The 26,393-nt window shown below is 36.0% G+C and overlaps 1 protein-coding gene across 1 annotated transcript in view; it reads right to left on the bottom strand.

The window, feature by feature from the left end:
• HBS1L (HBS1 like translational GTPase) overlaps nucleotides 1-26,393 on the bottom strand; it is a 79,876-nt gene that overhangs the window by 21,404 nt on the left and 32,079 nt on the right. Inside the window, exons 5-8 of the mRNA XM_019624695.1 lie at nucleotides 10,168-10,276; nucleotides 5,701-5,960; nucleotides 5,065-5,230; nucleotides 1,837-1,954 (exon numbers count right to left, since the gene is read on the bottom strand). Coding sequence (XP_019480240.1) covers nucleotides 1,837-1,954; nucleotides 5,065-5,230; nucleotides 5,701-5,960; nucleotides 10,168-10,276 — 653 coding nt within the window. The remainder of the gene's footprint in view (nucleotides 1-1,836; nucleotides 1,955-5,064; nucleotides 5,231-5,700; nucleotides 5,961-10,167; nucleotides 10,277-26,393) is intronic.

The following is a 26,393-nucleotide window of genomic DNA, read 5'->3' on the forward strand; positions in this document are numbered from 1 at the left end:
AAAAAATAGCATAGGGCCAGCCGAGTGGCGCGATGGTTAAGAACTGGCTTGGGACGCCAGAGGGCCCCGGTTTGAATCCCACATATGATGGCCAGTGACACTGCCCTCTACAGCTAAGATGCTGAACAACAGCTCAATTTGGAGCTGGGCTGCCCTGAGTCGCCAGCAACGACGTAGGCTGCAGCCCCTGTGGCAGTGGGTTGCCATGGGCTACCATGTGTAGCCAGCAGCCAGCGTGAGCAACCAGCAGCCGCAGTGAGCGGCCTTCCAGAAGCCGGTGACTGATCTGCCTCGCCCAGGAAGAGCGCAATGATGGTGCCAGCTTGGGCCAGTGAAGCAACGTCCTCCACAACTAGACTGAAGAACAAAAAAAAGACAGCAACTTGTCTATTCCCCTTCCCCCAATTCCCCAATAAAAGTCTTAAAAAAAAAATAGCATATTCATTCACCCTTTACAACCACTGAAAAAGACCCTGAATAACAACGTTTCCTAACTTTTGTGGACCATTTTGAGAATCCGATGAAAGACATTTCTCCTCTCATACACAATTTACACAAAATAAGAAGCAAAAGTGTGAGCCTTGGCCTTAGGTCATTTTCCTCTTTAGCCTTACTGATGCTAGTTGAGCAGGTTCCACTACTCTTTCGTGCGATGCCTACTTATGCAATTCCACTTGCATCATGGGGATGCAGAGCCTTTGAAAATTTGCAGTAAACGTTTTGTGCAACCATAGATGTTCCTCCGTTTTCATTCTCATCAATTGTTTCTGTCAATGCATTGTCAGGGCATCGTTTAAAGGAACACTTGCTTTTCCCTTTTATAGGTTTTGTCTCTTATGTATGCATACCCGTTTTCATAGAAATCTGCTTTTCAGTAACCCCAGATACAATGACTAAATCTGGCCTTCCCTTCTTTAGCTATCTCAGAATGTTACATGATAGTTACCCTATCTCAAAGGTCCTCTTACATTCCATCCACACCAAGTTCTCTGGCCTTTTGGTCAGAACAAAGCCTACAACAGCTTTTCTCTTCGTGGTTTCCTCAATGATACTTCGTGCTATCCAGTTTCTGAATAATTTCACATATAATACCATAATGGGAAATAAAATGGTCATATGAACTCTAATTTCTTCAATGAGATCCAGTTCTTTTAATCAAGGATTCTTAGTTAAGTGCACAAACTGGAGCAATCAATTTCAAAGTTCGCTCTTTTAACTACTGGTGTGTAGTAACTAACAGGCACCACACGTCGAACAAATTGTATAATCTCTCTGGGTATCCAATTTACTCACTTCACAGAAACACCAAGGGGTAAATATAGTTTATGTAAAGCACCCAGCCCTGACCTTCCAAATCCTAGGCTCAGTAACAATAAACATCTCTCATCAGGTTTTGCTGACAACTGACAAAGTATATTTACTTTTTTAGGTTAAAATTTGAAATTCATTGACTTGGTATTAGTATAAGTAAAGCCATAATATTCTTCTTAATCCTCTTTCCTATTACCGTCTCCAAAAATTTACTAGGCAATTTCTCTATCCTTTCTATGCAACAACATGTCTTGGAGAGCTCATATTTCATCAAGCATTTTACCATTATTTTTACCATAAAGAAATTCATAGCTTTTACACATTTGCTTCTTTGCAATAAACTAGAAAAGGTTTTATAAACTACCAATAAAAAAGACCATGAAAAGTATATTTCTCTATTTTTTCAAAATCTTTTAAAAGTTAAAATTTTTTTAATATTTTAAGTTATAATCCTAGAATTATAACCTCAGCATCAGGAAATTTTATGTACAATCAGTGCATTACAGTTAAGGAAATATCTGGTACCTGGGCCGCTCCCGTAATCATATTTGGAATGAAATCCTTATGGCCGGGAGCATCCATTAATGTAATGACTTTGGTTGTGGTCTCAAACTTTGTCATACCAACATCCATTGTTACTCCCCTTAAACGAAACATAGAATGGTTAGAATATACTCTATAGATAATCAGTGTTATGGATAAATTATTTCATAATATAGGTTACATTACAATCTAAATTCTTAATAATGGCCATTTTATTATATAGTCTATTATTTTGAGAAATTAACCTGTCAATTTCTGGAGTTTCTGCTCTAACAGAATTACACCCATATGGCTTTAAAACAAAGTTGTGGACTTAATCAAAATGATAGATATTTTACATTTCCTTTTTTGGTAAGCAATATAGATCGCAAACAAAGAAAGATATATGGGGTCATCTCTGAAGAAGGAAACAAATATTGCACATGAGAAAAGATAAAATGAAGAATAACCACTATCAGGAGGTACTTTTCCTCATCTATGTTTATGCTTCATTAATTATAAAAATAAACTTATAAAACTTTCATTTACAAGACTGGTCAATATGATACACATTTAGAAAACAGGAGGTATCAAAGGAGATGCCCAATTTTTTTAAAAATTGAGAGAGATGAACAGTAGTTTGTTTCGCATCCCTTTTCATCCTTCTTGGAGAGCAATGTACTGCCTCTTTAAGGCCACAAAAATGTAGATTCAGATTATAAAAAAGCCCAAAAAGGAACTACAAGGGTACTGAGTCATTCTAGACCTCAGGAATTTAGAAGGGGAAATCAGGTGAGCAATAAGCTAGGTCATTATTCAACTGGTTTGCCCAGAAGAGTGCAGAGTAATCAAGGAGCACTCCCTTTTACTATTAATATCAAGTATCCCAACAATTATGATGATAACTTACGTGTTCACCCTAGCCATAAGGTAACTAACTATAGGTCTCCTTAGTCAAGTCTTTGTAGTTTAATCTGAAACCATGAGCCATTTGAGTTTGTGAAAATGATCCTTCATTCTCTTTATTCCCAAATAACTGCTTCTAGAATAGTGACAAACTAAGACTTCTTTGACCAGAATTTATTCTTTTGACCTAGATCTGGTCTGGATTTGTAAGCCTAAGGATATGAAAATGTCACTCATTTTATTATTATAATAATTTCTGTTCAACATACAAGCAGAATAGAGGATTTACAAATATTTAACATGGTAGCATAAGCACATTATATTTTTGAAATGCTATTAAGGAATACGCAAACATATGTATGAGTTAAAACTCCCATTATGTATCTAGAAGCTTCTGCTATCTACAGAATGAAGGAATATTCTAAAAATTGTATCATGCTGAGCAATAGAAAACTAGCAGCAGCAAAAATGATAGCCAACTAGCATATGTATAAAACAAAAACATTAAAAGTATTGATTATTCTAGAAATGAGATAATTTACTCACTTGCCAGCTCAACTCACATATTAAGTAAATTCAAACAAGTTGTTCTAACTTAAATTATACTGTTCTCAATCTGTTTACTTATTTAAAAGATGGCACACAAAAAAAACTAAAAAGCCATATACTTTAACAATCTGCATGGTAAACAGATAGATGGAAATTTTTCAGTTTTTTCATATGACATCATACAAAATGCCACTGTATTCCAATATAAGTTTTCTAAAACTTTGCAAGTGTCCAACTAACTTTTCTTACTAGGTTGGAAAACAAGATTGTGATAATATATATAGATTAAAAATGACACCTACAAGGCAAAAAAACCCCACTATGAGATAAATTCCTATTTATCAGAAGAGCTAAGGAATACTGTTGACCCCTTTGCTGAGAACCACCTTATATAGCATAATGCAGACTATCCAAGGCACCAAGAAAAACATACACATTTTTTAAAAGTATGGAAATCCAAATACATCCTCTAGTCATATTCAGAACGAAGACATCAGGGAACAGAGTAAACTCCTTGTTGAATTAGGACTTTCAGAGGACTTCCGTCTTAGAGTAATCATTTTGACACAGCTGATACATCTGCCATTTCACTTCATTATTAAGGTGTTCTCTTTCTTTCCTGACAAAGGTGCCATTGGCTCCACCATTCCTAACAGTTCTAACGTGACATATATCACCATTCTAAAAAGATTTCAAGGGCCGGCTGAGTGGCTCGTTGGTTAAGAGTTGGCTTGGGAGTGCGAGCTCTGAGAAGCAGGGCTGCCAGTTCAGATCCCACATGGGCCAGTGATGCTGTGCCCTCTACAGCTAAGATGGTGAACAACAGCTCGACCTGGAGCTGGGCTGCCGTGAGTCGCCGGTGACGGCGTAGGCTGCAGTGGGCTGCCATGAGCACCGTGAGTGGCCGGTCCAATGGCCGGCGAGCGACTGCCTCCCCCGGGAAGAGCGCAATGATAATACCAACATGGGCCAGTGAAGCAACGTCCTCCACAACTAGACTGAAGAACAAAAGGACAGCAACTTGTCTGTTCCCCTTCCCCTATTCCCCAGCACTGTTCCCCTCCCCCAATCCCCCAATAAAATCTTTAAAAAAATAAATAAAAATAAGAAATAAAAACACTTCAAAAGAAATACTATTCTTTGGCTAGACGCATATGAGTAGCTACATTCTCCTGCTACAATCTTCCCCAAATTAGCACTGAACACAGTAACAAATACAGGAGTACCTGACTGGATTAAATCTATATGGTAGGAGATAGGTTTAATCACTTGTTTGCTGACTTCTGTCTCACAAAAACATAGTACAGAAAGTATAAAAATAAATTAAGTCTTGTAATTTGCATTTACGGGTCATTTTGATTCCACACAGAAGATAGTTTACTACAAAAAGTTGCCTTTCCTTTATAACCTGATATAAAATTGAGTCTTAAAATTTCACAATCAAGATCATCTGACATATATTTAGGGAAGTAACAACAGAAACTTCTCCCATTGAATAATTACCTAAGTGTTTTTATTGTTTTTTTTTAAATTTTTTGATAAACATTCTTTTAAGCTATTCTCGTAGAATATGGAAGAGTAAAAACATATGTAGATTAATTATGTACATAGTAATGAAACTATAGTAAAAGTATTTTCTTAATAATTGAAAGCTTTTTTCTAAACATAGTCTCAAATATTTCATGGCATGTTTCACACATATTCAACACATTTTACATACTTAATTAAAAGACTATATATCATTTCAAATGGAAAATTTTGAAACATAGTGACTACCTCTCCCTTTCTTCGCCAGTCTCATCCAAGACCCATGCATACGCAAATGAAGCTTTGCCAGCCTTTTTGGACTCTTGTTCGTACTTATGCATAGTTCTCCTGTTCACATTACCCAGAAGATAAAGCATATGGCCCATCAGCGTGCTTTTCCCAGCATCAACATGACCTAAGGAAAATTGATTCCGAATTAATATTAGGTACATTTTCCAGTGTTGTTCACATTGAGGCATTGCATAAATATGTAATTCAATAGTTCATGTCCGTGTTTAGAGTAATAAATACCAATTTATATCAAATGATAGTTAAAACATCAACGTGAAGGGGAAAAGAGCATGTCTCTTTGGGTGGGAGGGAAGTGTCCCTGATTTGGGGGAATTAAAATTGTCAATAAGACATGCCATTTTCAAAGTGTTCACAGAATGAAAATGTCACAGCCAATCTAATGACCTCCTTGGTAACTTGGCATTATGTCACCCAGGGTGACCAGAAAGCATTATGATGCAATGCCCTCTTGTTTTATGTCCATCACACCCACAGAGAAACTTGGGAGTGAAATGACAGTCTCCACGCTGTCACTAGAAAGCTGTCAGGCTGAAGAGGAGTCGAGTGACAATCCAGAAGAACAAAGGGTATTACCGACAACCACTAGGTTGAGGAGTTGCTTCCCTCCTTGCCGCTTCTCCAGTTCCACTCTGACATCTATTTGCTGCCTCAGCTTGCCAAACTTTTTCACTGGTGTTTGTGAACTCTGCTCTTCCGATGCTTGAATGGTGTGGGGTGGAAGAGCTGATCTAGAAACAGTCTCAAGAGCATCAGAGGAAGCCATGCTGGTATCTTCACTGGGATGTCCTTTTTGAGATGTGTGGAAACTATGGCCATTTTCTTCAGCAGTTACTCTACAGAAAGCAGAGATAGGAAAAAAGAGTTTAACCAACTCGACTGAAGTCCTATAATGTCGGAAGGGCAGAGAAGTTCTCCCTTCATATTCCTTGCACTTGCAGACCAAGAATGATCTCTGCTACGTGGCTACGTCTGTTAAGGTGGAAATGATAAGTAGCTAGACCCAAACCACACAAATACAGACTTGGAAGATCCCAGGAGAAAAACAGTCTATGAAAAACTAAGATAAGAAGAAAATATCTTGTAAAATAACTGAAATTCAAAGTCTAAGCGCATAGCCTCAGCCATACAATCCTATCAAAACAGATGGCATAAAGAAGACATTTTGTAAAAATTGGCATCAAATGTGTTCCTGGAGATAAATTAGTATTAAAAAAAAAAAGTTTTACCCCTAACTCATTCTTCTAACAGGACAGGCACCATCTCTTTTGCTCTAACACAGTCTTCAAGGGAGTTCTCTCTAAATGTCTACATCTTCATACTTTGGGCAAAGGAACTTAATTCATTAATTCAACAAATACTTGATTTACTAAAAACTACAACACATACTAGGCACTGATGTTGAAGTGAAAAGGTGATATAGAAATGAGAAAGTTATCTACTACTCCCAAAAGCTTACAAGCTAGTGAGGGGCTCTGATGCATAAAGTGGGAACAAGACCACCTAGCTTAATTTATTCTCTCCTTGACAATGCAGATGCCTCCCAACGTAAACACTGGTCTCAGTTCTTCATTAGCTCTTTAATTATTCTCCATAGAAACTATAGTAGTACTATTCAATAGAATGTGATCTTATCCACCAGACTATGCTATGCCTTACATTTCCTTCAACAACTATAGATAAATGGAATGAGGACAAAGAACAGGTTAAATTGCAATTTATTAAGAATGGAGCCAATTATATCCAACTCAATGTGGAGCTGGCAGATACAAAAAGTAGATAAAATCACTAATGATCACAGCAAAATTACTTTCTTCTTACCCACTGTACCAATAAACATTCATTTTTCCCTCTCAATACTTGTATATGCTTGACACTGAGTCTTCATCCTATACCTCAGGAAAGACTCAGGTTAGTTATATTTGTAACTTCATTAAAAACCTCACACCCGTTCCCATTTTATTTTGCTTTGCAAATCCCCTCGAGTCAATTTTGGTGTTCATTTTTTACCACTGCTTAGACAGATTACCTTCATCCCGAACTACAGGGAAAAACTTGAGTACTGTGGAAAATATTCCCATTTTTTTAAAGGAATTCAACAGGTTAAATTAAGTGAAATCAAACGTAATACTATAAATTGAAAAAAACAACAACAACAAAATTACAAACTGCAAACTACAAGAAAAATATTCAAGAATGATTAGACATAGGCTTTGGTTCTAATCAGAACTGGGAGAACCCACAATCTCTGGCTTCAGATCTTTCCATTTTTATAATAGTTACAGGAGATTTCCAAAAGCTTATGCTGACTCCCATATGGAAAACAAATAAAAGTAGAATGGCTATGGTTGCCAGATAAAGAAAGGCCAGGAGCTTGGCCAACACGCCATTCCAGGCAGTTCTCAGAGGGGCTGCTCAGGATAGGAAGGGCTTCGCAAAACATGGGCCTGACTTGATCATTTCATTTACAATTCAGTAACACAAAAGGTTTGCTTTTCTCTCATTTTCATGATAATATTCCCTTTCAAGTAGATCCTCCGTAAATTGAAATTAACTCATTAAATTGTTGTGTTAGAGGGAAGTGACCAAAATAATTAGAAAAGCATTCTAGGTAAGTTTGTACTTAGTAAAAACTTCTGCATATTAAGAAGTAAAAAGTCAGTTTTAAGATTTTGAAAAGTCTCTAAAATGAAGTCTAAAAATGACCATTCTGGGTTCAGGGCTATAATTACTGACTGATTGACTAGTTTGTTTTGTTTCTAAACCATCTTTCCAAAAGTGGGAATATTTCTACATGAATCTAGAGGCTTAATGTTTCTTCTTGAATGATTTAAATGATACTGGAAAGCTGGTAATTTAAATTTAAGAAGTTAACTACATGGTATTTGTTCTCTGTATAAGGTTCTAGCCATTTTCACTTACATGCATTTTCTAGAAAGGTATTTACTCTCTTTAATATTAGTGAAGAAAAAGGTTGTTTGAGTGTCTTCTAAGCAATGCAATATCCTTTTTTTTTTTTTTAATAAGCTGCCATTGGGAAGCACACTATGTAGGAATCTATGATGCTGAAATCTTAACTCAAAATGTTTCATTATATTTCTCTGTACTTTCTTGAGGCCATATCAGAACAACAGCCAAAGTATTATCCCTACTATAAATTTCCAAAAGCAAACAAAAAAACCCTATGAAAGTATCTGGAGCAAATATATTAGGTTGGCGGAAAAGTCATGTCTTATTTTTTCAACAAAAAACAGAAAAAAATACGTCATGACTTTTCCGACAACCCAATAGCTTGGTCCTTGACCAATGTGATGCATTTCTGTGCCTACAGACCTTTCACATTCTGATGACTTCTCCCATTGGGTCACATGAAAATATTAACTCACAGCCTGTTTTATTTATTTATTTATTTTTACCTTTGTACTATTTCCAAGTTTATTTTTAAAATAAAATACTATTTCTCCAAGGACTCTGATCAACAAATATTTAAACAACTCTTCTGTGAAAGAAATCCACTGATGAACCATTTATGGTCCCTGTCCTCATAAAGCATATAGTTGTATACGATTTTGAAAGACTTGTACTACACTTATAAAGTACAGAGTTGGATTTTCAAAAATTATTTACATGTATTTACTCCTTATTTTAAGTATCTTAATCATTTATTTCCATTATTTTTACAATTATTCACAGAGATAACTATGCATTTACTTCTAATATGATACATGGATTTGGGTCCATTTGCATGTTGCTTTCTAAGACTTCTGACGCCTTTTGCATTAAGATTATAAACTCCTTAGAACATGGAATTGTATATTTTATTTATTTTTTCTCTCTCAATGGAAATAATTCCATAATAGGATTAAAGTGCACTCAAGAAAATAGGACAAAAAAAGGCATTTATGATTCTGACAACCCAATCCCAATTTAGAAAGAGACATACATTAAGCTTTTTATGACTGAATCAGGATTCAAAATTATTTTAATGGGCTAAGTTACCCAAATTAAAAATTAACTTTTCCATTCATTTACTCATTCAACTAACATACACTGAACACCTATTATGTCCTAGATATGGAGTTCTTTCCCTCACTAAATTTGAAATCTTGTGAATCAAGTCTTGCTTAAAAAAAAAAATTTATTATAATTCTCAACCAAGACGCATGATACATCCACTGACTTGGAGGAATACTGTAAGGGAGAAAAAAACAAAAGTCCGCTGAGTTTATATTTCTTGAAGTTAATTTAAAAAAAATCTCATTATTGTTTAAATTTGGTCATAGTGTTTGTTATCTATCTAACTGGCAAAGAAAATACATAATACATCTAAGTAACAGATTTAGGGAATGATTTAAAAATCTAAAACATTTTAAAGAGATTAAGAGTTAATGTTTTCAAACTGTGCTGTTAAGCCTCAGGAAACCCACTTCCCTTGTCTATAAAAACTCCTGGAGAATTCTAAAAACTGATGAGAAAGAACAAATGAGTCCTACTAATGTGTAACTTATTATCATCACTCTCCACTGACTAGATAGATATTTGAAATTCAAGGTATGTTTCATCTTATATCTTATGTCTTTGTTACATCAATACATTTTATTCAATATGGAAATCTAAAAGAGTTTAAAGATAATTACCAAAAAAATTTTAATTAATGAGTTCATAATTCACCAACTACATGTAATTTCCAAATGCTGCTTACCTGTGCCATCTAGTGGCGTAAGGAGTCCCTATCTCACAGTGTTACATTACACAAAATTACAGGTTTTTTTTAATTGAAGTGGCTATAAATCATTTAATTTATACGAGGAAATTCATAGTGAGACATATTAAGTACCATCCATAGATAAGTCCAGAATTAAGCCTAATTTCTCATCCCCTTCTCTTTTTACTATGACTTACTGAAGACTGTGATACTTCAGTGCTAATAATGTTATGGAACATTGAAACAGATTCTCTTTCTCATCATCTAATAGGACATAATACTAATTACAATAAAGAGGGCGGGGGGTGTGGGAGAAAGGAAGGGGTTAAAAACCTTACCCAGGTACTTCAAATCCCATAGTTTGCTTTTTTCCAGATACAGTCATTTTAGCAACTTTTGGCACAATTTCAGATTCACTTCGAGATGACCGGGAATCTACTGATTTTCCTAATTAAAGAGTAAAAATATAAAAGCTAATTAAAGTTGATTTTTAGAAATGTACATTACATATTTTATACATTGTATATGTATATATGATAATTACATTTCACAGAATTCATGTCTTTATAAACACATTTTCTCTAAAAAATTTTAGTGAAATATTAAAATGCTGAAAAAAATTCTTCTGTCACCCTATTCTGGGAAATCCCCTATTATAAGGCCTTGGTTATGCTTAACCTCCACCAAATCTCTTCCCAATTTTGAATTGACTCTTAAGTTTCAGTATTAAGAGGTCACAAGGTGGTTTCTGCACTAAGCCTTGTTCTGACAATGTACCTAGACCCTCTGCCTCCATCTCCTACCACACCCTTTCACAATACTAAAACTGTTTGGTCAGTTAGCAGATGGCTAAACTATTTTTAATCCTGTGATACCTATAAACCATAAACAAGTTGAGAGTCTGCTGAATTGTGCTGGATACTGCATTTATTGTACCTGCACACCATACTGAACTTAGCAAGATATTTGATATCTATAAATATAGGGGGAAAGGTCATTGTAGAAAAAGTAAATTAAGAACTTGGAAGACGATAAATTATGAGCCAGATGAAAGTAAGGCTTTTATATATTTGATCCCTTAAAAAATGTGTGTGTGTGTACCGGGGTTGCAAAAAATATGCATATAAGTGGACACTTCGGTCAACATTGCGCAAGCAGTAATCTGCCGTAATCAGAAGTGTCTGGACGCTGATGGTAACCACTTATTATTATTATTATTTTTTAAATCTGAGCCTTCCTGCCACCTGTTGGCAGCTCAGCTCGGGCCGGGCATCGAACCGCTGTTGCTCAGAGCTCAAACTCTTGAGCGAGCTCTTAACCAACTGAGCTACTCGGCCGGCCCTACTTTTTCATTTTTTTTTTTTTTAAGGATGGTAACCACTTTGAGCACCTCTTGAAATTGCAGAAGTCAAACGTGACTTGTATTCATCTTTTGTTATCTGCATATATTATTAGAATTTTGATAGTTTTCCTTTCTTAAAATGTGTATACATTTTTTGGCACCCTCTGTATATACAGAAATTACTTTTTAAAATTAGGAAAGACAAAATAATGTACAGAAATCATTCAAAATGTTTGCTATTTGCCTACTATGTGCCAAGCACTATGCTTGAAATAGTTAACAAGGTAAAATTAAAACTGCTCTTCGTGTTATAACCTGTACCTGGTGACATAAGATTTGGTGATAGGGCACAGGAATTAGAGCACTTCCATAGAGCAACTTGAGTAGGAATTAACCACACAGAAAGAAACAGCATTCCCACCAGGAGTAGCTTGTATATCAGCCCTGTTGTAGGAGGCAGCATGGTACTTCAGAGGAGTAAAAGCATAAGGGGAAAGAGGGTATGGTTAAATGAAGCGGGGAATGCAGTGGCCAGGCAATGCAGGATCTTTGGTTTGGCCATACCAAAGATCCTAATGTTTCTTCTAACAGAATTGAAAGTCACCACAATGATGTAAACAAGTAAGGGGCGGGAGAAAGAGAATAAAGTAAAGGTTCAGGCTCACAGGAGAGATCTGGGCTGGAGCATATATATGATTCATCAGCACATAATTAGTAGCTGAAGACATAGATAAAAGTGAGATCACCAAGGGAGAGAATACAGAGTAAGAAGAGACGTGGTCCTAGAAAAAAGCCTTGGAATAATGCAGCATTTAATTGCAAGATAGAAGATAAGGAGCCTGCAAAAAAAGGTGACAGAAGAGAGCTGAGGGAGGATAATGCCAAGGAAGCTATAGGAAGAGAGTACCTGGTGGAGCTGGTATCACCAGTCAAGTGAAATGAAGACTGAAAATATGAAAACACCCAGTGACAGGATCCTGTTAGATAAACGTCATTGGTAGAGTTGGCAAGAACCATTTGAAAAAAGTGAGGGACGCAGAAGCAGAATGAGTTGAAGATGAGAAAACAGAGGTGGTAACACATGTCTATGAGCTCTCATCCATTATTTCAAAACCAAAAAGCTCTGAAAAATAAAAGGTTTTTTGTTTTATTTAATAACTCATTTGGAAGCAAAACCTGAGCTGGGCTGACATGAGGCCATTTGTAGCCCTTACTCATCCCACCTAAATTCTAAATTCTAAATCAAATCTGGTCCAAAGGGCTTCAGGTGAGAAATTCCAGATGCGGATAAATGACTCATAAAAAGCTTGGCTGGAAAGTGAGGAATGTGGTAGAATGGTAACAAAAGGGAGATGTGAAACCAGCTGATGGAAGAGAGAAAAAATGAGAGGGGCTGTTTGAAAATACTAGGAAGAAAAAAGACCATTTTAGATATTTTAGAATTCCTGAAAAGGTAGAAAGGAATGGGATCCACAGCACAGGTAGAAACTGAACTAAGATGGGAGACAGGCTCTTTTATTGTAATAGAGGGCAGGTTTGTATGCTGAGGATATGGAAGATAAAAGAGTCCTAATGGTTAGCTGCTATCTTTGCCATAACATGGACGCTAGTTACCTGCTGAGACTGAAGGTAAAAAAGGAAAAGCAAAAAGACTGGTGAAGCAAATAGTTTTCAATTATTGTTGCACAAAAGAGAATGAGTTGCATATATTAAAAAAAAATTAGGGGAATTCTTGGATAATACTGAAAGTCCCCTAAGATTTGTGATAATGAATTTGTAATAGAATAATTCTGCCTTTCTACGTGACTTTCTCTAGCAACATTCAGCAATTCAGGAAAATGCATGGAGAAGACATTAAATGCTTCATTCAGGGTTAAGTTTCTACCCAGTGGATACAAGAAGAAAGCAGGAAAACAAGGTAGTTGAAGGTCTTGGCAATGGTGGGAGTGGGGGGCATTGAAATTACGAACCGTGATGCACTGGGAGAAAGTAGAGGGGGACATAGGTCAAGAAAAGGTCATGACATGAAAAGCACAACCAGGTGGTTGTGGTCAGAATGAGATGTGCAATTACATGATTTTAAAGCAGGGGGCATTATTGTGAATTGCTGAGAAGTAAAGGTCACTAGAAATGAGGTGGTCAAGGAAATGACAGCACAGGGTGTTACACTTGGTGTTTTCCTACTCCAATGGACAAGTAAGCGGTGGTCATGAAGAGTTTGGGGTGGAGAAGAAGATTGTAAGCCAACCGCCCAAGTCTTCAATGCATAAGAAAAAGTGGCCATGAGGTTGTTCAGTAGATGACAGAGGTGAGGACTAACACAAAGCCGGTTCAGGCAAAAGACAGGAACCCAGGGGAACAGAGATTGAAGGAAAGTAAAAAGGATGGCGGAGTAATGGGTGTTGGAAAAGTCAGCAAAGCGAACAAAGCTGACCTTCCTGACCAGGAGGTTTAGACAGGATATTAATGAAGGAAGGCAAGGAAGTGGGGAAAATACTAGGAAAAAAGACGGAGAATTATAGCGGGATTTGCTTTTCGTTAAAAAAGCAGTTCCTAGAGTTATAGCAAATGTAGAGAGGAGTGAAAGGTGAGGATTAGGAAAGCGGAAACTGAGAGCATTAACCTGACGGGGTGGTGTGTGGGTGTAGGTGGGGAGGCCACCCTGACTGATTAAGACACGGAAAAGAGGCATGGTGGATGTTGGCATCTAAGAATAGGGGGAAAGACCATGAACCATAAAAGTGTCTCAATCCAGGCTTACAAGACTAATTCCCACTTCTCATTAAGATTTACTTTAACACCTTCCAACCATTTTGCATGTGAAAAATTTCTTGACCCACTTACACATTTAATACATTGAAATAATGTAATTTTGACTTAAAAAAAAAGTAGTTGGGTCATAAAATGACATAAAAGATCTGTAAGCATTGAGAAAAATTACACGATCCCATAATATTTGTGGAGATGCAATAAATATATTATTTTTCATTTCTGGTGAGTCTTATTTAGAGGACATTAAACCCAAGAGATAGTATTTTAAATATTTAGTTATGCAAGTGGAAGCCTTTTTTTTTTTTTTTTTAATTTACAGCTCCACATTTCTTTCCTAGCACTGCTTTTGCTACATCCCATAAGGTTTTGTAGCTTTTTTAATTTTTAATTTTTTTTTTAGCTGTGCCATTTTTTTTTTTTTTTTTTTTTTTTGCAGCTCAGCTCAGGCCAGGATTCGAACCGGGGACTCTGTCACTCAGAGCTTGCACTCTTGAGCAAGCTCTTAACCAACTGAGCCACTCGGCCGGCCCTTTGGAAGCCTTTTTTTAGAGGAAAAAGAGTCTATTATTATGGATCTGAATACCACCCCCTAAAGGATGGTTCTTCAATTTTTTTATTTCCATCAGATAATCCTTTGAAAAAAATAACAAAAACTACGGGACACTATTGACAGAAAAATATACCATACACACAAAATTTTGCATGCTATTTCAAGGGGTTCAATAATTCCAATTCTAGAGCCTTGATTTGGTTATATATGAGATATAACCTTGATTTGGGCTCTCTGAAAAATATGTTAATTCAATTTGATGTTATCAATGGCCAAAGGAAAAACATGAATTCAGTAAATTTTCCACTGAGCTGTTTTGTTAACAGCAATGTGGTGTCTAATACTTCCACTTATCCAACCATGTTACCAAGTCTTCTTCATAAGTAGCATCATGTCAATGGCAGGCAAAATCACTGACATAGGTCAGAAATAAACTAATAATTAAAATAACCAGTCATGGATCAATAAGAGACACATCTGAGTATTCAAATCCATCATGGTTTACTATGCCTTCCCACTTTCCCCAAACAACTAGAAATTCAATCACTGTAGAGCAACCTCAAGAAATTGAGCATTAAATTTTCACAAAGTCCCCCAAAATGGCAGCATGGAATGAAATAAGTACTAGATGGAAAAATGGAGCTTGGATTCTGGTTCCTGCTCTGCCACTAATTAGCTGTTGCCTATTTTACAGCTGAAGCAGTTCATTTAATTTTATTAGTTTCAGTTTTCTCATCTATATAATGAAGTCAATTAAGTGATTTCTAGTTCTGTGACTGTGTCTTTGACTCCACAACAACTAAGAGATCCTTTAAATCAAATAGCCCACTATGTGGCAAAAATAAATTGTACCATTCCAAAGGAAAATTATCAGTGACCTCCCCTAAGTCGTTTAAAACCCGTCTACAAAATCATCGTCACCAAAAAGATATGCACTCTGTAGACTCACGTATTAGTTATTAGTGTTAAGTCTCTAGCAGGATGGAGAAGACTTGATCGTTTAGATTTTTCATTTGGGTGGAAATTACCAGCTACCCAGTTATCAAGTCTGAACTGATTGTTTTATAGACAAAAAGACGATGGACAAAAGTTAAGTATCTTCACCTTAGTGGCAAGGCCTTCGCTTAACCACGTTTGTCATACTCCAGCTGTCTCTAAGGCAAAGCCTTAGTTTGTCCCTGTGGTTACCCCTTAATGGACTGCTTCCTCCAAGGCTCCACTGCTTCCTTTCTGGAGCTAAGATCTAAAGAGCAGAGTTTAGGTTTTCTCTTCAACATGAAATCATTTGCTCTCTTGTCCTAGAGACTTTTTTAATGTATATTCCTTTGTAAAGGATTTAAAGCTAATCTCCTAGACTTTCTGTATTTAAATGAAACCCTCAGCTTCCATACAGCATGATTTACCATTTTAACTCATTCCTTTGGTTTTTAAACATACTGAATATTCGACTACCAGCTCTTTTGAGGGAGGAAACTGCCTTAGAGATATGTTCACCTAGTCCACAGACCATGACACAGTGCTCTGCCCACAACAAACAGTCAATAAATAGTTTAATGATTAACCCCTCATGGTTTAAATATTAAAACCATGAGTTGATCTCCATTGCTTTTGCAAGTTATCTTAGATATCTTCACGCAATTCACCCTCTCTACCTACTTCTTGCACTTAACAGCAGCACCTCCTAATGTTCAGATAGCTGGCTTCTAAAAAGCCAACTTGGCACTTCATAACAAGCATACAGGGTAGGTTTTTATTCCTACTTTACTTTAGATTTGCCTAAGGCTATACAACCCGTGACATGGCTAGATTAAAAAAAAAAAAAGCACGCATTATATAGTGGCTACTGTCAACAAGCTTTTACACTACTGGGAGATAATTATACAACTTGTAGAGATGAGTTATAGAGACAATAAGCAAGAGAATTCAAAGTATGTACCTGAGTAATTATGGAACACTTAAATGAAATGAGATTTAATCTGACCCTGAAAAATAAAGGAGACAAAAATCACATGAGTAAAGACATGTTTAAGGGTCAATGGGGCAAAAGACAGGGCAATGATCAATAAACTTTTATAGTAAAACTATATAATTGAGGCTTTGAATGAAAGGCCTTTTCAAAACAAAAAAGATCTTTTATAGACTTATTTTCAAGGATCCTATTTTTCTCCTCTAATAAAAAAAATGTAAAACAGAAACAGTTAAATATTCTAAATTAGGAAAGATAATTACTGAGACTGTTTAGAAATGGGGAAGGTCAAAATAATATTAGTTAAGAGAAAAACCACAGCAACTTATGTGATAATGATTTTGCCATAAATTATGCTACCATACCTCATCATTCTATAATTCCTTCACTTTCCCCAAGCCACTAATGAGGCATCCCCCAAGCTGCAGTCCCAGAATGCTACTGAAACACTACCGATACCATCTACCCTGGAGTAATCAATTCTAATTAGTCTAGTATAGCTAGAAATCTAAGACTCTGGCACCAGAAAATTCATAGAACTTGAGCCTTGACCTAGTCAAATATTCCAGAAACTGAGTTTATACCACTGCAAAAGGAGGCTACCACCACCTGTACTATCTCACAAAGATGTTTTAATACATATTATATATACGAAAGCACTCAACTATTAATTTAAAAATATTCTCAAACAAAGCTAAAAAATATATATATAACAGACCTTCATGCTATGGAATTATCTCATCATTGTTCATATAATGATACCCTTGCCAGAAAACTCTTAAATCAAAAATAATTGCTGAAGTTCGTGGTCAGTACATGTTTACTATAATTACTCTTAGTTTGGCTGAGTACTGCTGCACCTATTAACCTCTCTTTTCAAAGTGATTTTAGGTAATCATAAGATCAACAATTGCAAGATGCACTTAGTCACAGAGAAACAGCAACACAAAAAGTATACCATACTTTGGCTTGAACCAAGTGTTTTTTGTTTTGTTTTGTTTTATTTGCTTAAGTGTCACGCAAGTTAAGTTTAAGGAGTATACAACAGCAATACAAACAAAAAAACTGGTAGTACAAAATTCAATGGGACCATCTTAGGGGAAAACGTGCCAAGTTGATGTTGAAGTTCATCTGGAAGAGTAAATGTGAGAGGATGACCAATAAAAAATTTAAATTATGAATAATGGATAATAGGGGAACTGAACTACCAAATATCAAGACCTCCTATAAAGCTGGAGTAAATTAACATGGTAATGACACAAGAATAGCTTGATGAATTAGAGTAAGTAGAGCATCGTCAAAGAGACCAATTAATAGGAATATATTTTATGTTATATATAGGAATAATACTTGAGTATATGGAAACATATATAGGCATATGTTTTTTACACTTATGAAGAGAAATGCAGTATATGTAAAGAGATGCTTCAAATCAGTGAGAAAAGGATCGGTTATCCAATATTGAACTGGGAATACTGGCTACTCATTTAAGGAAAAGGCTCTATCATATGTCTGTGGCGTATCATGTATAAATTTCTTGAAAAAAGATATGAACATAAAGATGAAAAATATGAAAAGTACTTATAATCTTCAGGTAAGAAAGACTGATGAACCTTACATAAAAATTTTTTAATTTCTCCCTAATGAAGGATACCACAAGCGAACATAAAGTATGTGGGAAAATACATACAATATACAGGTCTTAATATATGTAAGAAAAGAGCTCCTACAGACCAATAAGAAAAAAAATTGAGAAAAAGTGAGCAATAAACAGACCAGGTCAAAATATACAACTCAAAGAAAGGCGTGGCAGAGAAAAGGGAAAACAGGGATGGGGGCGAGGGGAGGGGAGCCGGTTAACTCAGGTAGTTAGAGCTCAGTGTTCATAAAACCAAGATTGCTGGTTTGATTCCCACATGAACCACTGANGGGAGGGGCCAGACACCAGGAGGCAGTGGAAGAGGTGGGGTGGGGTGGGGGGGAGAAGGAGTAAAAGTATTTAAGTATTTCTACTCTTTTTTTAGCCCCTGGTGTTTCCAAGGGAAGTGGGGAGAACAGCTCTATGCCGCACTATTGGCTACAGTACAGCCTGGTGCATCTTTGACAGGGAGAAATTTGATAAAATCAAAAACTGTCTATGTACAGTACACTTCTGGAAATGTGCTCTACAGAAATAGTAACACCTCTGCACAACAATATATGAACAGGATTGTTTACTGCGGTGTTGTTTGTAGTGAAAAAAGAAATGTAAATGTATATTAATAAGCAAATGGTTCAACAAATTATGATGCATCCAAAAAATGGAATAGTTTGCTTCAGATATAAAAGTAGTAAATCTACATGCATTAAAAGAAAACCATGACACATTTGGAAAAAGCAAACCTTGATAACACATAAATCACAGAGGCCAACTTTGGCACTGTATGATCAAAGACTTGGATTCATTCCACAAAGATTTACCGCGAGTTTCCAAGATAAAACACTGAATAAAAGTACATGTAAATTTACTTGCATACTTTTATGCACCCACAGGAGCCCCAATAACCACTCCATGCCCAAACCCTCCAATTCATTAGTCACTTGTGGGCTCAGTAAAGTGGGTAAGACATGGACCCTGCTGCCAGATAGCCTGGGTTCAATCCAGGTTCTGCCACTTACTAGCTGTGACTTCAGGGGAATCACTGAATACCTCTCTGCCTAATTTCCGTATCTATAAAATGATAACAATCATAGAACCTACCTGATGGAGATGTTAGAAGAATTAAATGAATTCATACCTGTAAAGTGCTTAGAGCAATACCTGGTATATATTTTAAGTCACGATGCTTCACATGGCTGACAAAAAGCAACATAGTCGGTGGGTCTCTGATAACCACCAAAATATCAACTTCCTTCTCCTCATTTAACACCAGGGAATCCAGACACAATTACTCTCTGGCATTCACATATTAATTCACGAGAAGGGGGGAAATGCCAACTGTGTGACACTATGGTAGGTGCTGGGATGAGATCAAAGAATAAGAAGATATGATTCCTATCCTCAGGAAACGTAAGTCTAATAGAGATGCCACACGAGCATATTATTACAATGTGAGCTGCAATAATGAAGGCACAATGAGCGTGCACAGGTAAGGTATCAACACCCCACACTGGAAGAATCTGGCAAGGTTTCAGAAGATTCCAATTGAATCTTGGAGGAAAACAATAAGGAAAAGAGGATCAGGGGACATGACACAATGCATACACAACTGCCAGGAGATCAGCATGGCTGAAACACAGGGAGAGAGGTTATTAAGTGGTGGGACGTAAGGATAGAAAAGCAGGCAACTCATTTAGAGCCGTGTAAAAAAACATTTAGGCACTGAACTTGATTCTGAATTATAAGAATCACTAAAAGAATTGAAGCATTGGAGTGTCATACTGTGCTTTTAAAACTTACTCTGACCACAGTATGGAAACGGATTGTGGAGACAAGTTCATTAGAACAACAGTTTGTAAATTGTTGCACTAATAACATGTAAGAAATGCTCGAGATTGAGCTAAGGTAAGAACAATGGAGAAAGGGATATCTAAAAGATACTACAAAGTAAAATTAGGAACACTTTGTGCCGTAATAAAGGAAGGGAGGTGAGAGACACAGCAGTTCCCAGGTCTGCGAGCAAGATAGACAAAGTGGATGGTTACGTCATCACCAAACGGAGAATACATTCCGGAGAACGAGGGGAAGTCTGCTGGTCAGGATCTTGCTCCTCTTGGATGATCCCTTCATTAAGTGCAAAATTACAGCAGTCCCCAGAGGAACTGCTTCCTCCTAAATCAGAGGGGATTGCCCTCAAAAGACTTCATTTTTTTAAACACTGCTATTATAGATACTATCTCAGGTCTTTAAACTTTTCAAGTTAAATTACAACGTGTTCTCAGCACTGGGTACAGTCTGTTTGAGTAACAGTCTATTTTCAGGTAGCTTTCATTCTAGATCTGACGGACAAGTAGACAGACATGATTGAAAGGAAACACAGAAGAAAGGTAAGAGAATTTTGCAGGAGACCACAAGTGCTTTGACTGAAGCTGAGCAAGTACCAGAGCATCGGAAATGAGTAAGAGGGGACAGGCAGGAGAGACAATGCATTAATCCATAATGGTGATACGTCAAATGTTAAGGAGGCAAAAAATAGAGATCTAAATCCCTAGGACTCTACACTAGATATAAATATAGAACACACTGGGTCGGAGAGTCTTTCAAGATAAAACAGATATTGGATAGAAACCTAGATAATCAAGTTGCAGAGCAAAAGAAATGAGAGCACCAGGCCGGCCGAGTGGCGCATTGGTTAGGAGCTGGCTTGGGACACCAGCTCTGAGCAGCAGGGCCCCAGTTCGGATCCCACATGAGGGCCAGTGACGCTGCATCCTCTACAGTTAAGATGGTGAACAACGGCTCGACCTGGAGCTGGGCTGCCGTGAGTCACCAGCGACGGCGTAGGCTGCAGTGGGGCTGGCCAGCAGCTGGCGTGCACTTTCGTGAGCTGCAATGAGCTGTCGTGAGCGGCCATCCAGTGGCCGGCGACCGATCTGCCTCACCTGGGAAGAGCGCAATGATAATACCAACATGGGCCAGTGAAGCGATGTCCTCCACAACTAAACTGAAGAACAAAAGGACAGCAACTTGTCTGTTCCCCTTCCCCGATTCCCCAATGCTGTTCCCTCCCCCCAATTCCCCAATAAAATCTTGGAAAGAAAAAAAAAAAAGAAATAAGAGCACCATTAAAACACACCAAGCTGCTTAAGACCTGGGCATGGATGAGCTAACTTACAGAAAATGAAGGAGAAGGCAGCTCATGATGGAACTCTGACTAACAGAGGCAGGCAGGAAGTAAGTATTCACTTTCCTTTAAAGTCCTTACATGAATTTAGATTGATACAATCATGCAACTTTGTGGGCTGTATTTTTAGAGTCGTTTGCTTCAGCCCATTATTTTAGATGAAAGTTTAGGCAAATTTCTAAAGCTCACAAACCTGATTAATGGAAATTTTGCTTGTTTTCTCCAGCCTACTTCTAAGGCACCCTCCCCTTTCCACTGTTTCTGGTTGCTCCTCCTCAGGACCTCATAAAAGTGGTTTTCCCAAGATGACTAAACCCAGTTTATTTTTGAAATGTATATCAAAACTGCTCAATCAAGTACCTCTATAAAATGTTACTACTTCGTCCAGATGACAATTTTGTGATTTTAGTGAGGCTAATAATCATTAACATCTACTCCGATACCTCTGATAATAGGTTAATAACAAAATCAGTAATTCTGCTTTGGTTTAATATTTGCATTTCAAAATCTCCCAAAACTACATATAGTTAGAGCTAGCAGTTAAATCATTCTCTGCTTAATAATGTTAATGTCTAATACAAATTTAATTTCCAATGGGAAACTAGAAAGCTAGGCTAGCTTTCCTCTAAGACACACCTGGAGATTATCTTCTTACCTTTTGCTTATGCCGATTTTAGGTGTGGAAGGGGCTATTTAGGCTCTAAAGTATGCATCTATCATAATGCTATCAATTTTAGGCCACACATGATAATCCCAAATTCTTGAAAATGGTAACTCCAGACTTAAAATCAAAAACCTTTATTGTATATCCTCATGTAGCACTGTTTTCTGTCTGTACTGTAAAATATCAACATAAAGTATGTGCCTCACCTCTCAGACTAACCTATCAGCACCATAAAGCACTATTTGATAGTTTCTACAACATCCAGTCCAGTGCCTGGCACATACGAGGCACTAAAATGTTTAATACCATTATGTAATTTTATACATGGGAAAAAGTAATATACATCTTCAAAGCCAGTGATTCTCAGCTTGGAAGAAGTTGGAGCAAAAGAACACAGGCAGCCTTGCCTCCCCCTCCTCTTAAAAATCACTGTCACTCGCAGGTACTGATGTTGACAACAAAGGGTTAAATCTCTCAGGTGTCCTGGGGCAGAAAAAATAACGGAGAATGGCTTATCTGGTATAAAATTAATTTTATAAATGAAGTGCGGTTTATGTAAGTTAAATAACTTGTCAACCCAGTTTAACATTCTTTGCAAATCATACCTACCTACCTCCTGTTGGCTGGTTTCAGTTTACAACTAAAGCGACGTTTGAAGAACTGCCTGAAATCAGGAAACCAGTTCAGATGAACTTTTAAGGTTCCTGCCCTCATAATCTTATTTTTAAAAATAACTACTTAGCCTATTCAGTAAGAATTCCTCCCCCTACACATATGTATCATTAATCTCTAAAACTGCAAAATTTTAAAATATTTAATACTATCACCTATATCAAATAGGGTACTAATTAATGAAAACAGTTGAAATGATATTTGTAAATCCAATCAAAAACAACCAAGTTTTGTTTTCATATAAAATCCATAACTAAGGGACATTTTTTAAAAGTAAGCTTTTTTACCTGATGGCATTAAATAATTTCAAACTTGAACAGTAACTATAAAGATGTGAAAATGCTAGTACAGAACATTAGGTTTTGTTTTAAATTAAAAATGCCTTCCGTAATTTCTTAAAATTTTTAAAGTATTTTCTGAGATCTAACTAGGATCTAAATATTGATTCCATATTTAAAAATGTTCAGAGAGAGAGAGAGATTTAGACAAATATAAAATAAAAAGAGGGAAAATACAGGATACAAAATTGTATGTATAACTATATAAAAACCTTATAACATAAAGAATAAAAATGCATAGGGAAAAAAAAATACGCCCAAAGGTAGATTATTTTCTTTGGGTAAAAAAAAAATCATGAGTATCTTTTTCCTCTTCTTCTATTAAGCAAGTATTAAGCAAGTATTACCTTGACATTCAGGGAAATAGTGATTAGGTGATTTGAAAAGTTTCAAAAGGAGAAAATATTTTTTTTTATATTTATATAGTTAAGATAGAAACATTCAAAATAAATTCACAATAGACTTTTAATGTAAGACAAATTCACAATTTAAAGTTATTCAGACCAAAATGCTTTGAGTTCAAAAAATATTTAAGATTATTTAGAAAAAGAAAATGAGTTTTCCAGGTAAGTGTATTTCTAGCAATCCTATTGTTCCTATAAATGCTTCAATATGCTAGTACATATTGGCACATGCTGGGAAAAATAAGATTCTCAAAATTTCAAAGAAATCACTGTTAAATTTTCAGTGAAAAATTACTTCAAGTATGAAATCATTTCACTGAATCTGACTACCCATTTAAATCCTAGTTACCAGATGTACATTTAGAAAGTACACCAACAAGGGCTACAGAGAATAAACCACTTCCTTCAATATTACAGCTGCACTGACTGTGATTTATTCAGTATGAATTAGTTTTTCACTTTAAAACATCCTTTATTGCATAACTTGCCTCATCAAAACCATCATGCAGCATCCATCTCCTTTCACACGGAAGAAAAAACTTTTTAACTCAAAAGAGTCACTGGGATCAGGTTTCAATTTTCTGATGACTGAGCCAGCAATTTTTAAAAATTAAAAAACTTTAGCTGAGCAGATTCATCCTGTATATTAGACGGGATTATATACCTTGAGGTAGTATCCACAAAATCAATAATATAATATATGTAAAAAATTTAAATTCTATTATGGCTTTATAGCATTAAGAATTCTTGCTACCTCAAAAGTTAAGGAATAAGGCAATATTGTGTTACTAATAATTTTCCTTTAAAAAAAAAGAAAAATCATTTACATTTTATTTGTAAATATTTACTGGAGAGATAAAAAATTAGTTTTTTCTTTGGAGGACAGCCTACAAAACAAAGCCTTTTTACAGAATAACTGTGTATGTCAACAATGTGATAGATGATGTATTACAGAATTGTACACCTGAAACCTATGTAACTTTACTCACCATTGTCACCCCAATAAACTTTAATTTAAAAAAATGTTAAAAATTAAAAAAAAAACTATGTATGTCAAAAACCGTCAAAAAACACTAGCCAAATTCATCGGTGTTCCTCACCATTCTTCTGTAGGCCTTATTTCATTTACTACAAACTCCCTGAGATATCTCATCTATATCCCCATCCCTGAAATGATGTACCCGTAAGCATCTCCCTAACAAACCATGCTAATCCTGCAGGTCTTAAATTTAGGCATGATGTTATTGGATAAAATAAGTAACCATAAAACTCTGAGGTAGGTATTATTGCCATTTTAAAGGAGAAACCAAGTCTCAGAGGAATCCAGCAACTTCACCAAGGTCATGCTGATAGTAAATGACAGAGCTAGGCTGCAAAATAGTATTGATCTAATGTGAGAGCTACCATCCCCTTCTACTATATGACACACTACCGGTCACAGCATACAAGCTGATGCATTTTTAAAATTCACAGGAAAATCTGGGAAAAAAATGAAGTTTGACACTTCTCTACACTCTACACGAAAAATAAGTTTTATAAGAATAAGAAGTCTTGAATGTAAAAAATGCATATAGCCTAGAGGTTGGGGTTTGTTTTTTGTTGTTGTTGTTGTTGTTTTTAAATCCAAGACTGGAACCTGGTTAGTTATAAAAGACAGAATGACAAAGTTTTTAAATTTTTCTATAGAAAAAGATCTGAATAAGTAAAAAGAAACTTGGGAAGATTATTTACAATGCATAAAATGAAAGGTTAATATCTGTAATATAAACAGACTTCAAATAAGGAAAAGACAATCAAATTAAAAAATGGGAAAGAATGTAATTAGCAATTCACAGAACATGTTCAAATGGCAAATGAATGTAATATATGAAAAAATCCTCAACTTCATTAATGGTCATGGAAATGCAAATTAGAATAGCAATGAGGCATTAACTTCTTATCAGTCACACTGTCCAAAATCAAGAAAAACAATGACAACTACAGCTGTTAAGAGGGATGAGCCATAATACTTTTCATAAAGCAATGGCCGCATCTATTGAAAGCAAACAATACAATTTTCAACCCACCAATCCCACCATAGGGGATCTTGAGAATCAAAAACCCTAGTTTGTAAGAATATGTACAGATGTTCTATAAACAGCACTGTTCAAAGAAGCAAATAGGAACTAAATGTCCTTCAGTATGAGAAATCTTGAATAAATTGTAGTGCAGCCATATCATAGCAAATTATATAATAATCAAGAGTAAATTGGAACTACTCGACAATGTATTATAAAATAAGGAAAAGAAAAATTATAGTACATCTTTTTTTCACAAGAGTAATAAAAAAATCCTTATATTTGTATATGTCTATTTTTATGTATGATTATGTGAACATAAAGAAATATATGGAAGAATCTGTATCAGGTTAAAACGGCTAAGTGCAGACAAAGAAGATAGGTAATCCCCCAAAGAAGATGTTTTTATAAAAACATCATGATGTTTTTAAAAGCCCAAAAGAGTCAATGGAAATCATTTAAGCACCTCAATTCATTGGATTTAAATATAATCTCTTTTTAACAGCACTTGTTGGTTGGGCGGTAACAAAAGACTATTTTTTTTAATTAAGTTCAATTGTCATTTGTAGAGCATTTTCTATGTGCCAGGTACCATGCTAACTGCATCACTTGGATGATTTTACTTCTCACAGAAACTTCTAACTTAAGGGCTATTGCTCATGAATAAATGGTATTTTAGACACTGCCAACCTGTAACAACATGCACAATGCACCATGGATACAATTTTTAGGGACACATAGGTGACTGTCATCACTATCCCACCCCCCCACCCCCAAAAAGTGCAAGTGCATAACCCATCTTTGGTTCTTCTCCACTCTCTTACTGAATAAAAATCTTAATATGAATATAAAGTCCTTCAGTGGACTATAATTATCCTTTATAAAATAACACTATCAGTGTTATGACTATTAACAATTAAATGTAAGAAATAAATTAGTACAATCTTTCTGAAAGGTAACTTCACAATACATACTA

This window comes from Hipposideros armiger, unplaced genomic scaffold (assembly GCF_001890085.2).
Source record: "Hipposideros armiger isolate ML-2016 unplaced genomic scaffold, ASM189008v1 scaffold_600, whole genome shotgun sequence".
In the NCBI taxonomy this organism is placed as follows: domain Eukaryota; kingdom Metazoa; phylum Chordata; class Mammalia; order Chiroptera; family Hipposideridae; genus Hipposideros; species Hipposideros armiger.